Consider the following 14,566-nt stretch of genomic DNA (forward strand, 5'->3'; position numbering starts at 1 on the left):
AAAACTGACTTCAAGGGAGAAATACCTGTAGATTTCATGAACTAAGGCCCATAATGCACTGTGTATCATGCATAGCTACTCTGGGGTGGCTTTAGCTCAGGCGGTAGAGCAGGTCATCTACTGATCGGAAGGTTGGTGGTTCAGTTCCTGCATGCCAAATATCCTTGGGCAAGATATTAACCCCAAATTGCTCTCCGATGCATCCATCGGAGTATGTGTGTGTGACTGTTACTTAGAAGGCACCTAGAAAAAATGTGCTGGTGTGAATGCTTTGAGTGCACAGAAGAGTAGAAAAGCGCTATATAAGAACCAGTCCATTTACCAGAGTAGTAAGTAAGAGGAGTCAAGGGTACAAAGAGAGAGGCCGCCCTCACGCATCTCTCCCGAGTCCTGCTTCAAAGTTTTGGTGTTAAGGTTTCTAATACAGTCCCACTTAGTTTCCAGATGGGTGGGTTCACAAGAAGAATAGAGGTGTTTGACAATATAAGTGATGTCCTCATTTATACTGTTGAACTCTAGTAGAGGCTAAGATTAAAAATGAGGTGCTAGAAAGGAGAAGAGTCCCTCTAAGAATCAGTTCTAGCGAGTTGGGGAATGGACACGTCGTCTCTGGAGCTGCTTTTGGCAGAAATCATGTTGGCTTGGCGGTTGGATGAGGTTACAATGTTTTGCTGTGTCAAAAGGAAGCTCCAGCTAAATGCCAGATGAAAATGCATGACAGATGTCGTTTGTTTTGCCAGCCAGTGGATTTAATAATGCTGCTCGTGTATATTTGTGAAAATCCACATTATTTAAAATGCGAGCAGATGAAAAGGTAACTTTACATAACGGTGTAGGCCAAACCATCAGTGTCTTCCAGTTATTTTAGTTTGGCTAAAATCTGGTTTTCCAAAGCTGGTTTGAGTGAAAATGATCCCTTAACAAAGCCTTGATATTAAACATCTGGACTTGTCTGTTAGTTTAACTGTCCCACAGTTGAGTTTTGAAAACCAGAGTGTTTAGTGGTTCCCATTAGTGTCAAGTATCAGAAGACAAAAAGGAATATCACAGACTCATTAATAATGCATGAGTGTAGTCACTTGAGAAGGATAAGTAGAGAGCTGGGCTTCTCTGATCATCAACAAAATTAACTGATGTGGACATGCAAGCTTCATTTTCCTGTGGACAACTTACACAAGTGATATTATTGTTTGAGCTGGAAAAAGCCTTCGGGATGCTACCACTCACTGATTTATGATATTTTCTTTGTTTCACAGGATCATGTCATCAGGAAAACTCTGTGTACCTCCCCCTGCTGGAGAGTCAGGTCTCCAGCTCCTCCAGTGGCATCAGACACCATGCTACTATCAGTCCCACCATCAGCCCATCCTGGAGCAGTTCCCGCTCTGGAGGCACAGACACCGACCAGCAGTCTGGTGAGCCTGCCAGCAGGTCTTGGAAAGCCAAATGTTTACAAACAATCCAAGCACTGCCTCCTGTCGATAAGCATATTTTTCCACATCTAAATTGTGTGTATAAATTTGGGGTTCATGAAATTTGAATTTTTTATAATATGTTACTGAAAGATCAGTTACTATAATATTTATTTCAATTCAGTTTTATTTTATTTATATAGTTCCCAATGACAACAACAGTCACTTCAAGCTGCTTAATATTAGGTAAGGTAAAGACCCTATAATAATACAGAGAAACCCCAGATGACGCCCTATGAGCAAGCACTTTGGCGACAGAGGGAAAGAAAAACTCCCCTTTAACAGGAAGAAACCTCCAGCAGAACCAGGCACATGGAGGGGTGGCCATCTGCCACGACTGGTTGGGGGTGAGCTGAGGGAGAAAGGACAAAAGACATGCTGTGGAAGACAACTAGAGATTAATATTAACTAATAATTAAATGTAGAGTGGTGTATAAAAACATGGTGAGTGAAAAGGTTGAGAGAAGGAGAAATGTTAAGTGCATCATGGGAATCCTCCAGCACCCTATTGCAGCATAACTAAGGGTGGATTCAGGGTCACCCAATCCAGCCCTAACTATAAGCTTTCTCAAAAAGGAAAGTCTAAAGCCTAAAGATTAATCAATGAGAATTAAAAAGCATTTGTTGTTCAGGCACACATTGGGAGTGGTTGGCTTTACTTCGGTCCAGAGAGGAAAAGTTTTGAGCTTCAAATGAACTTTTAAACTGACTTAATCAGCAGATCTCTCAGTTGCTAAGCCTTACAACAAAACCATCATAGTTAATTTAGCTGAAAGTGTTGATGCCAGAGGCCTTCACTATTCAGGAGCCTCTCAAGCAGCTTCTTTGATTCTCCGAATGGCACGCTAATGCAGAGCCTCCCTGAGGGGCAAGTAATGTGTTGAATATTAGGTAGCTTTGATGGTTTCTGAGTGGCTGTTTCTCACGTTTTCTCTGAGTTGAGTATCTGTTATTCTATATTATGCCACTGCTATACAGGCTGAATAATGGTCTAACTACAAATCACAGCTCAATAAAAATGTATTGATGTGCTGACTACTGTTACTAACAGATTTTTCATTATGGCTTTATTGGCATTTCCTCTTTATTATCCACATTTTCTGGCCATTTACATACATTTTTATGTAATTGGCCAGAAACCAACACTCAGTCACCCAACTGATTATTCCAGGCAATTTAGTTATGACACATATTACTTAAAAATAAAAACTGCAAATAAAAACTTTTCATTCCAGGATTTCTAGAGGCCCGGGGTACACAGTTCCACTTTTGCCCGCACTATGATGCACCTGCTTTTTTTTAAAAAGTAAACATTTCATGCAGCTGGCCATTTAATTTCACGGATTCAAGGGTATCATTCTTTTTGTGTGTATTTGCGCACATGAGCTGAGGTTAATAACAGATAGCCACACTTTCCACACGGTGGCAGTATATCATTTGTCTAAAATCATCCCTTTGCAGCGCTCCCATCTGACCTACATCCTCTAACTAACAGGCAGGAATGGAAAAGATAGAATTTAAAGTGGGGCTGACCCACTGATAAGAGCTGCAGTTTTATTTATTAATCACCCCAGTAGAAGAAATGCATTAGCTTGCTAGTTCAATGTCGCGTCGCTGGGGTTGGCACACAATGCCCTGATACCAGTCTTTAATAAACATCAGAACAGTGGGAGGAGTAAAAGCATGCCGAGCTGCAAGAAAACAGATGGTATTTGCATCTATGACAGATGCCAGGCTTCTTTTCTCAGTAACCCCACAGACGTAGATTGATATACAAAACTAAGGCCAAAGACCAAGATAAAGATTGTGTTATTGTTCCCGAGGCAAACAGTCACCAGATAGCAGCATTCAGTTCAGTGTCTGCTTGCACAGAAACAGCATGAAACACCCATAAGAGAGCTTTCCCTCTCATGATCCAGATTAGTGGTCTGCTGCTGTAACTCTCTGGGGATGACATTGAAATAAGACCAGTGACCTTGCAGATAAACCTCGATGAACTGGCAGCTTAGTTAATACTATAAAACTGGAGACTTAAAAAGAATTTATTTTCTATCCCATAAACTACCTGTATGTTTTACTAATCACCGTGATAATCACGATCCACATTAAATGTGTCATATCTGACATGTTAGGTGATTCATATACACTGAATTTTGCTATACTTCATGGTTAAAATACATAGGATTGCATCATTACTCAAATTTTATTATTACTATATCAACTGAATCTATCGTACAGTCTCACTTTTAACAACCTGATTGTAAATAATAAAAATAATCTCCTGATTTGTTCCATTATTATTACTATTATTGTGTGACTCTGACTACAACTGCTAAAGAGACTGAGGAAGTAACATTTCACAAAAGAATGCCAAAAGAAGAAGGTGGCACCTGTGATAAAAAGGTAACACATGCAGTCTTTGATTAAATGTACAAAAAATTTTTTTAAATATCATTATCGTGTTTGCCAGTATATAATGTCATCAAGTTATATTAAAAAAACATGTGTGGTCTTAGTTTAAAGGTTCGGTCCTAAGTCCTTAGAAGGTCTTACAATTCTGTAAATACAATCTCAACACATGACAACAAAGCCAAAATGCAGAAGCAGTGTGTGGAAAAACTAAGCACACCTCATGATTTAGTAGCTTGCAGAAACATCGCCTACTTCAATTATTTGAAGTTATTTTCTGTATGACTTTGTATGTCTTGCAAATCACAGAGGAGGAGTTTTGTCCCACACTTCTTTAAACTTCTTCTTCTTTGACGTTTTTGTGCATTTCTTTATGCACAGCTCTCTTAGGGTCCCACCACAGTGTTTCAGTCAGCTTGAGGACTTTGACTGGGCAATTGCAACACTGTGATTCTTTTCTTTGTTGGCCATTCTGTTGTAGATTTATTACTGCGTTTGGCATCAATGTCCTGTTGCATGAACTGGTTTAGGCCAAGCTTTAGCTGTCAGACAGATGGTCTCACCTTTGCCTCTAGAATTCTTTGGTATACAGAGGGCATCATGGTCAACTGAAGGACTCCTTAATGTGCTTAATGTGGCACATCATGGCCAAACATCTCCACGGTGGTGTCATCTCTCCAAAACACCTCCAGAATTTTTCTGGTTTGTTCAAAAGCAACTTTGCAAACTCAACTATCAAAGCATCTGCTTAGATAGAGGTACTCACACTTTACTGTTTGACTTTCTGTCAATTAACAGTTGCATTTGAATAGTAGTAGTTGGCTGTTACTTACCCTCTTAATTCCTAAAAATACAGGAACTGCATTTTGCTTTAGTGTTTGTTAAAGAAATAATGGCACAATGTAATATCTCAAGTATTATTGTTAATCTAATTTTGTATTCACCTTATTTTAAGACCTGCTAAGGACCCAATGAATTTTTAAATTATACTAAATATGATCGTAATATCCTAGAAATTAGTGCGGTTGCACTTTTTATTTTCCACATAACTGTAATATAACTGTTTAACACTGTCAAAAGCAGTGCAGGTGAAAACAAAAATGTTAACGTGCAGAAGCAGAAAATGATTTCCTGATCAAATATACACTGTTGTGTATTTCACTGCCCAAATCTGCAATAAACAACAAATCTCTCATTTAAGTGGATTTCTGTTTGTGCAGTGCACGACTATTAGTCCTCCAGTTTTAATAGTCTACAATCAAAGTGCACTGCAGCTACATGGTGCCCTGTTCAGCTTTAGTTTTCATGACTGATGAAACATTTACTGTCATGCAAGGGGTCCCCTGCCTCTGCAGCCTGGGCTCTGTGAGGCCTGTGTGAGCTGAGATATTGACTTTACAGACCTTTTGCTTTTGCCGTTAGTTATTTTTTATTATTATTATTTATTTTAGTGTTAAAAATTTGAATTGAAGCCTGACTGTAGATGAGTGCAGCTTCCTCTAACAATAATAATGGATTGGATTTATATAGCGCTTTTCAAGGCATCCAAAGCGCTTTACAATGCCACTATTCATTCACATTCACACTGGTGGAGGCAGCTACAGTTGTAGCCACAGCTGCCCTGGGACAGACTGACAGAAGCGAGGCTGCCATATCGCGCCATCGGCCCCTCACCAGTAGGCGGTAGGGTAAAGTGTCTTGCCCAAGGACACAACGACCAGGACAGGGAGCCCGGGGATCGAACCGGCGACCTTCCGGTTACAGATGCGCTTCCCAACCCCCCTGAGCCACGGTCGCCCCCCTAACAACAGCTTTAAACCATCATTGGTCTTGGATTTTTACGATCATGTGTCCCATGGCTTGAGAAAATTAGAGAGGGAAAGAAAGTATTTTTACATTTTCGTATTTTTCGTTTTGTTATAAAAAGGCTGATTGCAGTGTCTCAAATGTGAATTCAACTTAAAAAAGAACAAACAACAACGTCCCCATGATTACATATTTTTATCTGTGATATTTGGGAAGCAGTAGCCTGTACTGCATTATATTTAACTTGATACTGGGTCCACGGCTGTGGGTTTTTTTCTGTTTGGATAAGTGCAGCTTTCAGCAGGAGGATAACTGGAGAGCAAATCAAATTTGTCGACGGTCCATTTGCAATTTGCTGTCCGTGGTAATTTCCCGCAGCTTTAGTAAATCAGCACGGAGGAGGACAGGAGGTGGACGCGTCCATCTCAGGACCTCCCCTACCTCCCGTCGCCATGACAACAGCCGTGGATGGTGGCGATAGGGGAGCGGAGGGGGGTGTTGGGGTAGAGGGGTGGGAGCTTGCATAGAGGAGACAGGTGTTGCTGGCGTTTGCGCATCGCCAGTGAGCTCGTTTGGCAGGATGGGAGCTGAGGGAACACCTACACAACCCCGCCACAGTTTCCCATGTTTTCCGCAGTTTTGCTTTTTTAAATACGGAATTTGATTTGCGCTGGGAACCAACTGAACGCCGCCATGGTGCACCACTCGGGCTCAATCCAGTCCTTCAAGCAGCAGAAAGGTTTGTGGATAACGTCAGGGGAGATTCAAGGTGTCAAGATGTGATTTTCTTTTTAGACGAGTGTGGCTACTTTTTTTCTCTTGTTGAACAGTTTGTGTGTGAAGTGGTGCTCGGAGGTAATGGTCTCTCCACATGCTGTTAGTGTGACGCAGAGTTGGAAGCTTTGCAGCCTCGTCCTCCTGGGAAGAAGCCTGTTTCTGAAACCTGCACTTTTGGTATTTTGTCCGCTACTTGACGTTGTACCGACAGTCTTACCCACGTTTTTATTATAAAGGTCCAGCCTAGTTAAATAAAACCGTACAGGTCAAAATGTTCAGTAATGTAAAACAATTTGAAAGATCAACAACTTGAAACTTGAAGCACGTTTGGTAGATTTAAGTGGAAAGCTGCGGGTTCTCAGAGAAAACACATTTCTGCGCAGTTCATACAAAAAATAGCCCAGTTTCTAAACTTGTGTTCATATCCATGCTCATATGAATGAGTAGGACAAGAAGGTAATAACCAAACTTAATATCCAGTTGTGCTTTGAAGGGGAAAAATAAATAAAAACCATTCTGTTCAGATCTGTTCAGAAGCATGCCAGATAGTTTGTGACAAAGTGATATGTTTGTGCCCTGAAACCTGCGAGGAATAGCTTTCTTCGGCGTTTTCTGACAGTCGTTTTTTTTAATGAAGCTGTTAAAAGTTCCCGTAATGCAGTCAAAATGGAGGGAAAAACAGTTAGATTTAATTTCTCCATGTTGAGGTGCTGTTGGTTGTTTTGCATTTTGGACAGGTACTCTTTTTACACACAGGACAAACTGTTCTGTAAAAGAAAGCTACTTCGTGTCTGCACACTGCTGCAAATCTGTGAGGAAAAAAACCCCAAAAAACAGTGCCACATACAACTGCTTCTAAGTGCAGCTTGATTACACTGCTGGGCCAGTATTGATTTTACACCCTAAGTAGGGTTCCTTGGGGGAAATTAGTGCTTCTTCAATGCTTTGCGGTTCTTGCTGTCTAAATTTAGAAAAACGGTGAAGAAAGATCTTGTTTTTCATGCTGAGCCAGGCTAATAAATGGGGAACAGTTACCTCTTTTGTTATGCGTACCCAGCTGAAGATGGGAAGGTGCATCCCCTGGCTTCTGATGAGACATTGCTGAGCACCTCGACCTCATGAGTGGGGGATGCCCTGCTGGGAAAGGCTGCTCTTGTTCACCTCTCTGGGTTTATTTTGGATTCTTTGTTTAATCGTGCAAATTGTTCGTCTGTTCAGTTATTATTTCCTTCTGTATTAATGCATCAGAGAAAATCCTACATTATAAAATTTTATAAGCTCAGAATAATGACCTCGTGACTTCAGTCAGCGCTCCAGAGGACTATATCAGATTTATGTTAAAGTTTGTAACCCAGAGGACCCACTCAATATTTCAGTGGCTGTTAAGTGCACCATTAAAATAAATGCGAAGGTGGTGAATTTTGGCTCACAAAGACCTGCTAAAGCAAAACTCAGCGATTATATTGCACTTCCTGGAACACAATCAATTGCATCATATGCATTAAAAGGCTTGGAGCTGGAAATGCTGTTTCACCATATGAATCCTTTGAAAAGCTTTAGTAGGGTTCCTGCAGCAAAAAATTTAAATTTAACAGAAGAGATGTCTTTTTTATCTTGCCTTCAAAAATATCTCACTCGGGTGATATGAACAGCAAAAAAAAGCACAGCTACAGTTAGTCTTTGGCAAAAATGACTCATCTGATTTGTGCTTTCAAGGATTTGAGTGAATTTCAAATGCTCTTTGGCAGACTGATCATGAAGTCAGATTTGTCTGCAGCATGCTGGTGGATCACGTTGAAATCCTGAACACTCTGCAGAAAGTTTTTCTTCTTTTTTTTGCTTTAAGCGTATAAAAATTTAAAGGTAACCTGGTTCTTCAATCAAAGATTTAAGTCTAAGCTCCATGCTTCTACATAGCGTTGTGCACTTTGGTGAGAGGTGTGTAGTCCTTCCAGCCGGCTTCTATTATAGTTGGTGTTCTATATCAAATGATATTCTGCTCATCTTCATCATGGGTGTTGCTTTTTTATTTATTTATTTATTTTAGCCCAGAAGCCCTCATTAGCTTAAAAGGGAGTAACTTTGATGTTTGTGAGTGCTTGTCAGTGGTAGATGGCATCTGTAGGACTGAGGTTGTGCTCTCTTTGCAGTTTTCTACAGTAAATGTTGAAGTTTTTGTGTATTTGTTTTTGTGGTGTGTGCATGCCCACGTGCATAAACCTTTGCTTGCACAGTCCAGGGCTGACCACCTGTCCTCTTATGCAAGCAGGCAGATGAGTTTATAGCCACAGACACTAATATCAGAACAGATAATATTATCTGTCTATTATATATTTAAACAGGCTACTGTAGGATAGTAGGCAGACATCAGTTTTATGTACGATGACTTATTCAGCATGCTTGGCTGAAACTAACAAAATAACAAAAACAAGTCTTGTCTTCTATGTGTGTGCGCACATGTGTGTGTTGTCTGGCAGTTAGTGGCTTTAACACTTTCACAGTCCTTAAATAGTCGGCGCTTGTTTGGTTGCTAGGTTATAAGAACAATGCAGGCAGAAGTTCTGCTGGAGCCCAAAACATATTTAATCACATCCACAAACCCCCGCAGAGTCTGAGCATTTGGGCATTTTAAACCAAACCAAACCTCTGTACAATATAGGCTTGATGTTGCATATTGTATCCTGTAGCTTGTATCCATTCCCTCCTCAGGTGTGTATGCAGAAATGCAACAGAGGCTTTGCAGAAAATCCTGTCATGTAGTGGAATCAGAAGCAATCGGAGGCATAAGTGGATAGTGTGACGTTAAAGCAATGAGGACGCAGATTGGAAGAGAAAGAGGATGTTTAATCTCCTATAATGATGCAACCCAGAGGTCATGCCAGGCTTGTATAATAGGATCCTGAATTGTGTAAACAGTGGGTAAAAATGTGCCATCTGTGCAGAGGTACGTTTACGGTCAGGCTGTCCGGCTCAACTGCACGTGACTGACAGACGTGTCCGTGGAGCTAATTATAAATGTTATAAACCATTCATTCATGTATTTCAAAGTGTTTTGCTGTTGGCATTTAAAAGTTTAATCGAAGCAGTGACCGTGCTATGTTGTTCTTTGAAACCAGACTGATTAGAGACCAAGTATTTTTTTAATTGGTCATTCACCAGTTTCTCAAGCACTTTAGCTGGGATGCAAACTTCAGAAATGGGTCGATAGTTATTTAATAAAGTGGGATCACCACCTTTTGGTAAAGGTAACACAAAAGTTCTTCTCCAAATATCAGGAACAGTATAAGAACATTTGACACTGTTTGGGCTATAATACCAGCAGTGAGGTGCAAGAAATATGGAGGGAGGTTATGAAGACCTGCCGATTTTTTAGGATTGAGGCCTTTTATAGTCTTTAAACTTCACTGACAGAAAATACAGAAATAGAAAAAATTTGATAATTGAGAATTTTTAGCCCTTATTTGAGCCTTTATTTTGCAAATAGTAATTGTTTTGTGATGGACTCGCAGGCCTAGGCCCCTGCAGCCTTTCAGCATATGGGTCGCTTGCTCAAACAGATGACATATAGTTTTAGCTCCATTGCCTGTTTTTTAAATGCTTTTAAAGCTATTGTAGCCTAATGCCACTGTTTAACCACACGGTTCATTACACAAAAAAAGTGTGAGTGCTGAATCAATTATTAGTGCACAACAGAGTCGCCAAAATGGCAATTTTATGACAGCTGAATAAATGCACTGAATACTGCTGCGTGTTAAATCAAGCTTAGGGATGCGTTATTGCACTCTGCTGTGGATCTATCACTTGGCAGGTGTGCACTGAAAACAATCCGCCACCCTTTGCCATCTAATGGCTTTTAAGATCGTTCAAGGAAGCTGTTTGCACCAAAATTCTCATATGACTCATATCATTAGAATAGCCTTCACACCATGTTTTACTGGCTAGGCCTGATAAGGGACGGATGAATGGGAAAAGTGCCCTTGCTCTATGTGTTACGTCTCTTGTTCAGGTCCTTCTAATTAAATGAACTTTCCAAGAGGTGATACATCTTCAATGCCTGATGAAGCATTAAGCTTTAGAAGCTTAGAGTTAAGGCAATCTTAAATACTGTGAAGAAAAACAAGACTCGGAGACTCTCCGGACTTTACTCAGCAATGTTTTAAGACTTAATTTCTCATCATCTGGAAGTGGGGAGTCATTACTGTGTATGAAAAAGAAATGTGGTAATCTGTGTGTCTTCAGTCAGTGTTAGCAGGTCTTTAAACTTAAAAAGTATTGGTTTATTAAAGATGGCATCATTTTGTGCTTCAAACCAGTGTGCCATTCTCCCAGTAACTTAAATGTGTGTCTGTGGTCGTAGTGTCATTGTGTTCCTGAGGTCTGGGCAATCTTTTCCACAGTGTGATCATCATATCGCCCCCCTGTGTGATCAGCAGTAACTGTCGCCATCATCCCTGGGGGTGTATCACAAAAAAACGCAAACAACACTCTCTCACCAGAACTGCTGACACACACACATTTTGGAGTTTATTTCCCACTCACAGCATGATAACAAAGAATAGAGGCTATACCAGCGGGAAAGCCTCCTTCGCATACAGTGGTGAATGATTTAATTTACTGTTGTGGATGGATACATCGGCCGGACAGCTAAAACACTGTGAAGTCATAACATTTGCTCGGTTCTTTATTTTTCTTTGTGCCTGCATGTCTTCCTCTCGGTTTTCATATCTGTAAAATGAGCAATCCCCACACACAGCAGACTCTTTGACAGATGCCTAGTTTTTTTTAAAAAAAAAAGGTGAAGACGGAGGATGAACGTGTGTTTCTGCAAAGGCTCAAATGCAATAAGCTTCAAATCAAGCCAGCAGACACAAACTGCACTCCTGCTGTTGTCCTGATGATGATGGATCAGTGTAACTCCTCTCCAGACGCACATTCATCTCAAAGAGGAGAGACGTGAGCTTGAACTTCTGCGTGGGTGCCCAGACAGGTTTCTGTAGCAAGTGTCAGTTATTTATACGCAAGGATGCTGACATGAAACTATAGCAGGTTAAATATAATATGAACCTTATAATGATGATAATAATAGCTGAGTACAGTAATAGGGCTGCATGCAGAAATTTGCAGTGATTTGAAAGCTGTTACCAGTCACTCCACCCATCATCCACCCTAAAGCAGAGAGCTTCAACCCATTGTGTTCCAGTGTTCACAAGCAAAACGGCTTTTTGTAGATCTGTGTCCTTCAACTTTAGCAGGCAGTTAGGTGACTACAGTATCGACAGTGTCTTACTCACCAAAAACACTCTGACATTGCACTCAGGATCATTTCCAGTTGATAGGAGGATGGAGGCAGCTGGGCAAGGTAGTGCTTCAAATGATTTCAGAATATATTCTACTGTGGCCAGGCTTCATGTCAAGTATTGTTCAAGTAAGCTTTTACCTGACACCAGGGGGAAACTGTGGACTTTCATGTGGACTTGTACAGGATATTACAGACACTGAGCAAGTCCTCTCACCGGATGTGGATGAACAAGAACCAGTTGGATAATGAACATATGTGATTTCCCTTCACAGCTCACCCTGAAAGGCTCTTTGAACCTCATGAAGTCTTTAAAACAAGACAGAGGCCCCATCGTGCACTTGGCTGGAGTATTGGAGTATTCTGTCTGCGCACAGGCCCGTACTTGATGTGAGCCTGCAGATTTTCGGACCTCGATCATATTTGTTTTTTACATACTTTATGCTCCTTAGAGGAGGTGCATTTGTTCATTCCCATGTGCTGTTGCCTCGGCGTTTTACTGCAAATGTCAAGTCTGATGGTGCTTGATCCTGCAAACCTATGCATGAGTAGGTTTGAGTCATCTAGAATCGTACTGTTTAATTTGTGAGGTGTTTGGAGGAAAAGCTAATTGTGTTGGTCACAAACGTTAATCCAGGCCACAGTGGTGGTGAGGGAGAGGCCATAGTTGTTATTTCAGGGCCATTTTATTATGGTAATAAAAAAAACTCTGTTTGTCATCAGTCATAAATGCAATTAGTTTCTAAAAAATGAAACTGATGAATGGTTTACTACATGAGCTTTTCTCGTTGCTGCCCCACTTCCGTATGTCTGTTTTAGTGGAGGGATTCTATTCTTGAAGTTAAACCAAGCTAAACGCTACAGTTAAGAATCACGTGGGCTTTGAAACACGCTGCCAAACTCTCGAGAGACAACATCAGTCACATTAACACAGACTTCTAAACAAGTCTGTCCCAGCAGCTAGCAGAGAGAGCACTCAGGTCACATTATTATCATCTGAACTGATTCTGTCAAGATTTTATTATATAAGAAAAACATGAAGTATTACACACCCAGAAAGTACAGTAAAATATAACATTAATGGTGATGATGATAACAAGAAACACTCCGAGAGACACACCCCCGGGCAGCTCACTCTCTGGGTATTGTTTACTTTTAAGGGAATATTTGTTTTCTTTGTAGTAGTGCAGGAAAATAATGTATTTTGAAAGAAACGCAGATGTGAAATGTGAAAGTGAGGTCAGAGGTCAAATGTGTATAAAATGCATCCTTGAATGTGATATTTAGAAACACCATATACCAACATCATTTTCTAAATGTTCCCAAACAAGCAAAGGCAGCAGAATTTCAAGCACAGCTTTAAAGATAAAAGACATTTTATGAAGATTTGAATTTATTTGACCTTGAAGAAAAGGTCAGAGGTCCAAAGTAATGTGATATTAAGAATGCTGTCGAAAGGCAGTAAGAAACTTAGTTTTGAAAAGCTGTATATAGCAGTATTATCACTTTGACCATCACATCAATCTAGTGGCCTCAGATGAAAAGTCAAAGGTCAAATGTGACATGATAGTTTTGCTTTTAGAGATGAAATAAAAGAAGTGCCTTCGGGTGAAGTGTATTTTCCTTTTGAGATACTCCTGCTGTTTTTTCATCGGAGGCCACATATAGCACTTAACCAAAGTGATTGTGTGTCAAATGTGAATAGAAAAAAATAATAATGAAAAACTCAATTCACCATAAACCATGTGTCTTGAAAAAATATATATTAATTAAACATCATGAAGAAAATAATGGTGATCCAGCATGGAGGAGTGACTCGCTTTGATAATGTAAAAAGTGTTATCTTAGGATGCAATGAAAATGTAAACTAATCAATATTAAAAAAAAATCTAATTTTTAAATGTAATTTGGTCTGATTAATATTTTTCCTTTGTAATCTGATGACACAATCCAAGTGATGTTTAATCCTTAAGTACCTAACCCCAGCATTGTTTGAAAAGGCCTTGATGCAGTGTTCCTAATTTGAAAGCTGTGACAGCGAAAGTGTTATAAGCTGAACAAGGATGAATAATTCAAAGGGTAAAGCAAGGAAACTTAGAGGCATGATGGGAAACAGCCCACTGACCTGAATTCTCTTTGTGCAACATCCTTTCACATAAAGCCTCAATGCCTCATAGCCCTTTTCAGTGATAGCGGACAAAAGTGACTCAAAGTGACATCCCGCAGAACTTTACGTCTGTTTCACCGCACTGTTTTTAATATCTCACTGCTTGTACCTGATCATCAAATCCTTGCTGTTTTTCAAATCAACCGCTTGCTCTTCCAGCTGGCTCAGAGTAGAATCGCTGCATTCACACCTAGACACAGTGCTGTGAAGCTGTCAGGCGTATGCCAGACTTATCATATTATGACAGAATTAATCAAGAGGAGCATAACGATCTGATAATCATCCTCCTTTCTTGGCTTTAGCATTTGTCACTAACATTTGGAGGCAGTAATAGAGTACACAGTATACAATCAAACAGGCACATGTATACGGTATCATACCCACACACACGGACAGACCTGAAATCCTTTTAATCTCACATTAATCTCACATTAAAAGACCGTCATGGACAAGCTGCACAGGAGAGATCCAAATCCCAGATCACGACCCTCCCTGAAGCTCGTCCAGCTTCACGTCAGATGAGCCTGAGTGGGTGTTTGCGAGAGTGCACAGAAACTGTCTTAGAGACTTTGTTGTATGCTGATGCAGAGAGAATTTGGAGGTGTTTTTTTAACCTTATCACCTCACAGCGAGCGTCTT

General features: G+C 40.3%; 1 protein-coding gene across 3 annotated transcripts in view; it reads left to right on the forward strand.

The window, feature by feature from the left end:
• Positions 1-6,177: 6,177 nt before the first annotated feature.
• The window catches only part of ano3 (anoctamin 3), a 50,038-nt gene continuing 41,649 nt past the window's right edge, over positions 6,178-14,566 (forward strand). For all 3 annotated transcript variants that reach the window (XM_084933612.1, XM_084933614.1, XM_084933613.1), the window contains exon 1: positions 6,178-6,426. In XM_084933612.1, coding sequence (XP_084789738.1) covers positions 6,381-6,426 — 46 coding nt within the window. In that variant the 5' untranslated portion in view covers positions 6,178-6,380. The remainder of the gene's footprint in view (positions 6,427-14,566) is intronic.

The sequence above is a fragment of the Perissodus microlepis genome, chromosome 7 (genome assembly GCF_051167445.1).
Source record: "Perissodus microlepis isolate ML-2025 ecotype Zambia chromosome 7, ASM5116744v1, whole genome shotgun sequence".
NCBI classification, from domain to species: Eukaryota; Metazoa; Chordata; class Actinopteri; order Cichliformes; family Cichlidae; genus Perissodus; species Perissodus microlepis.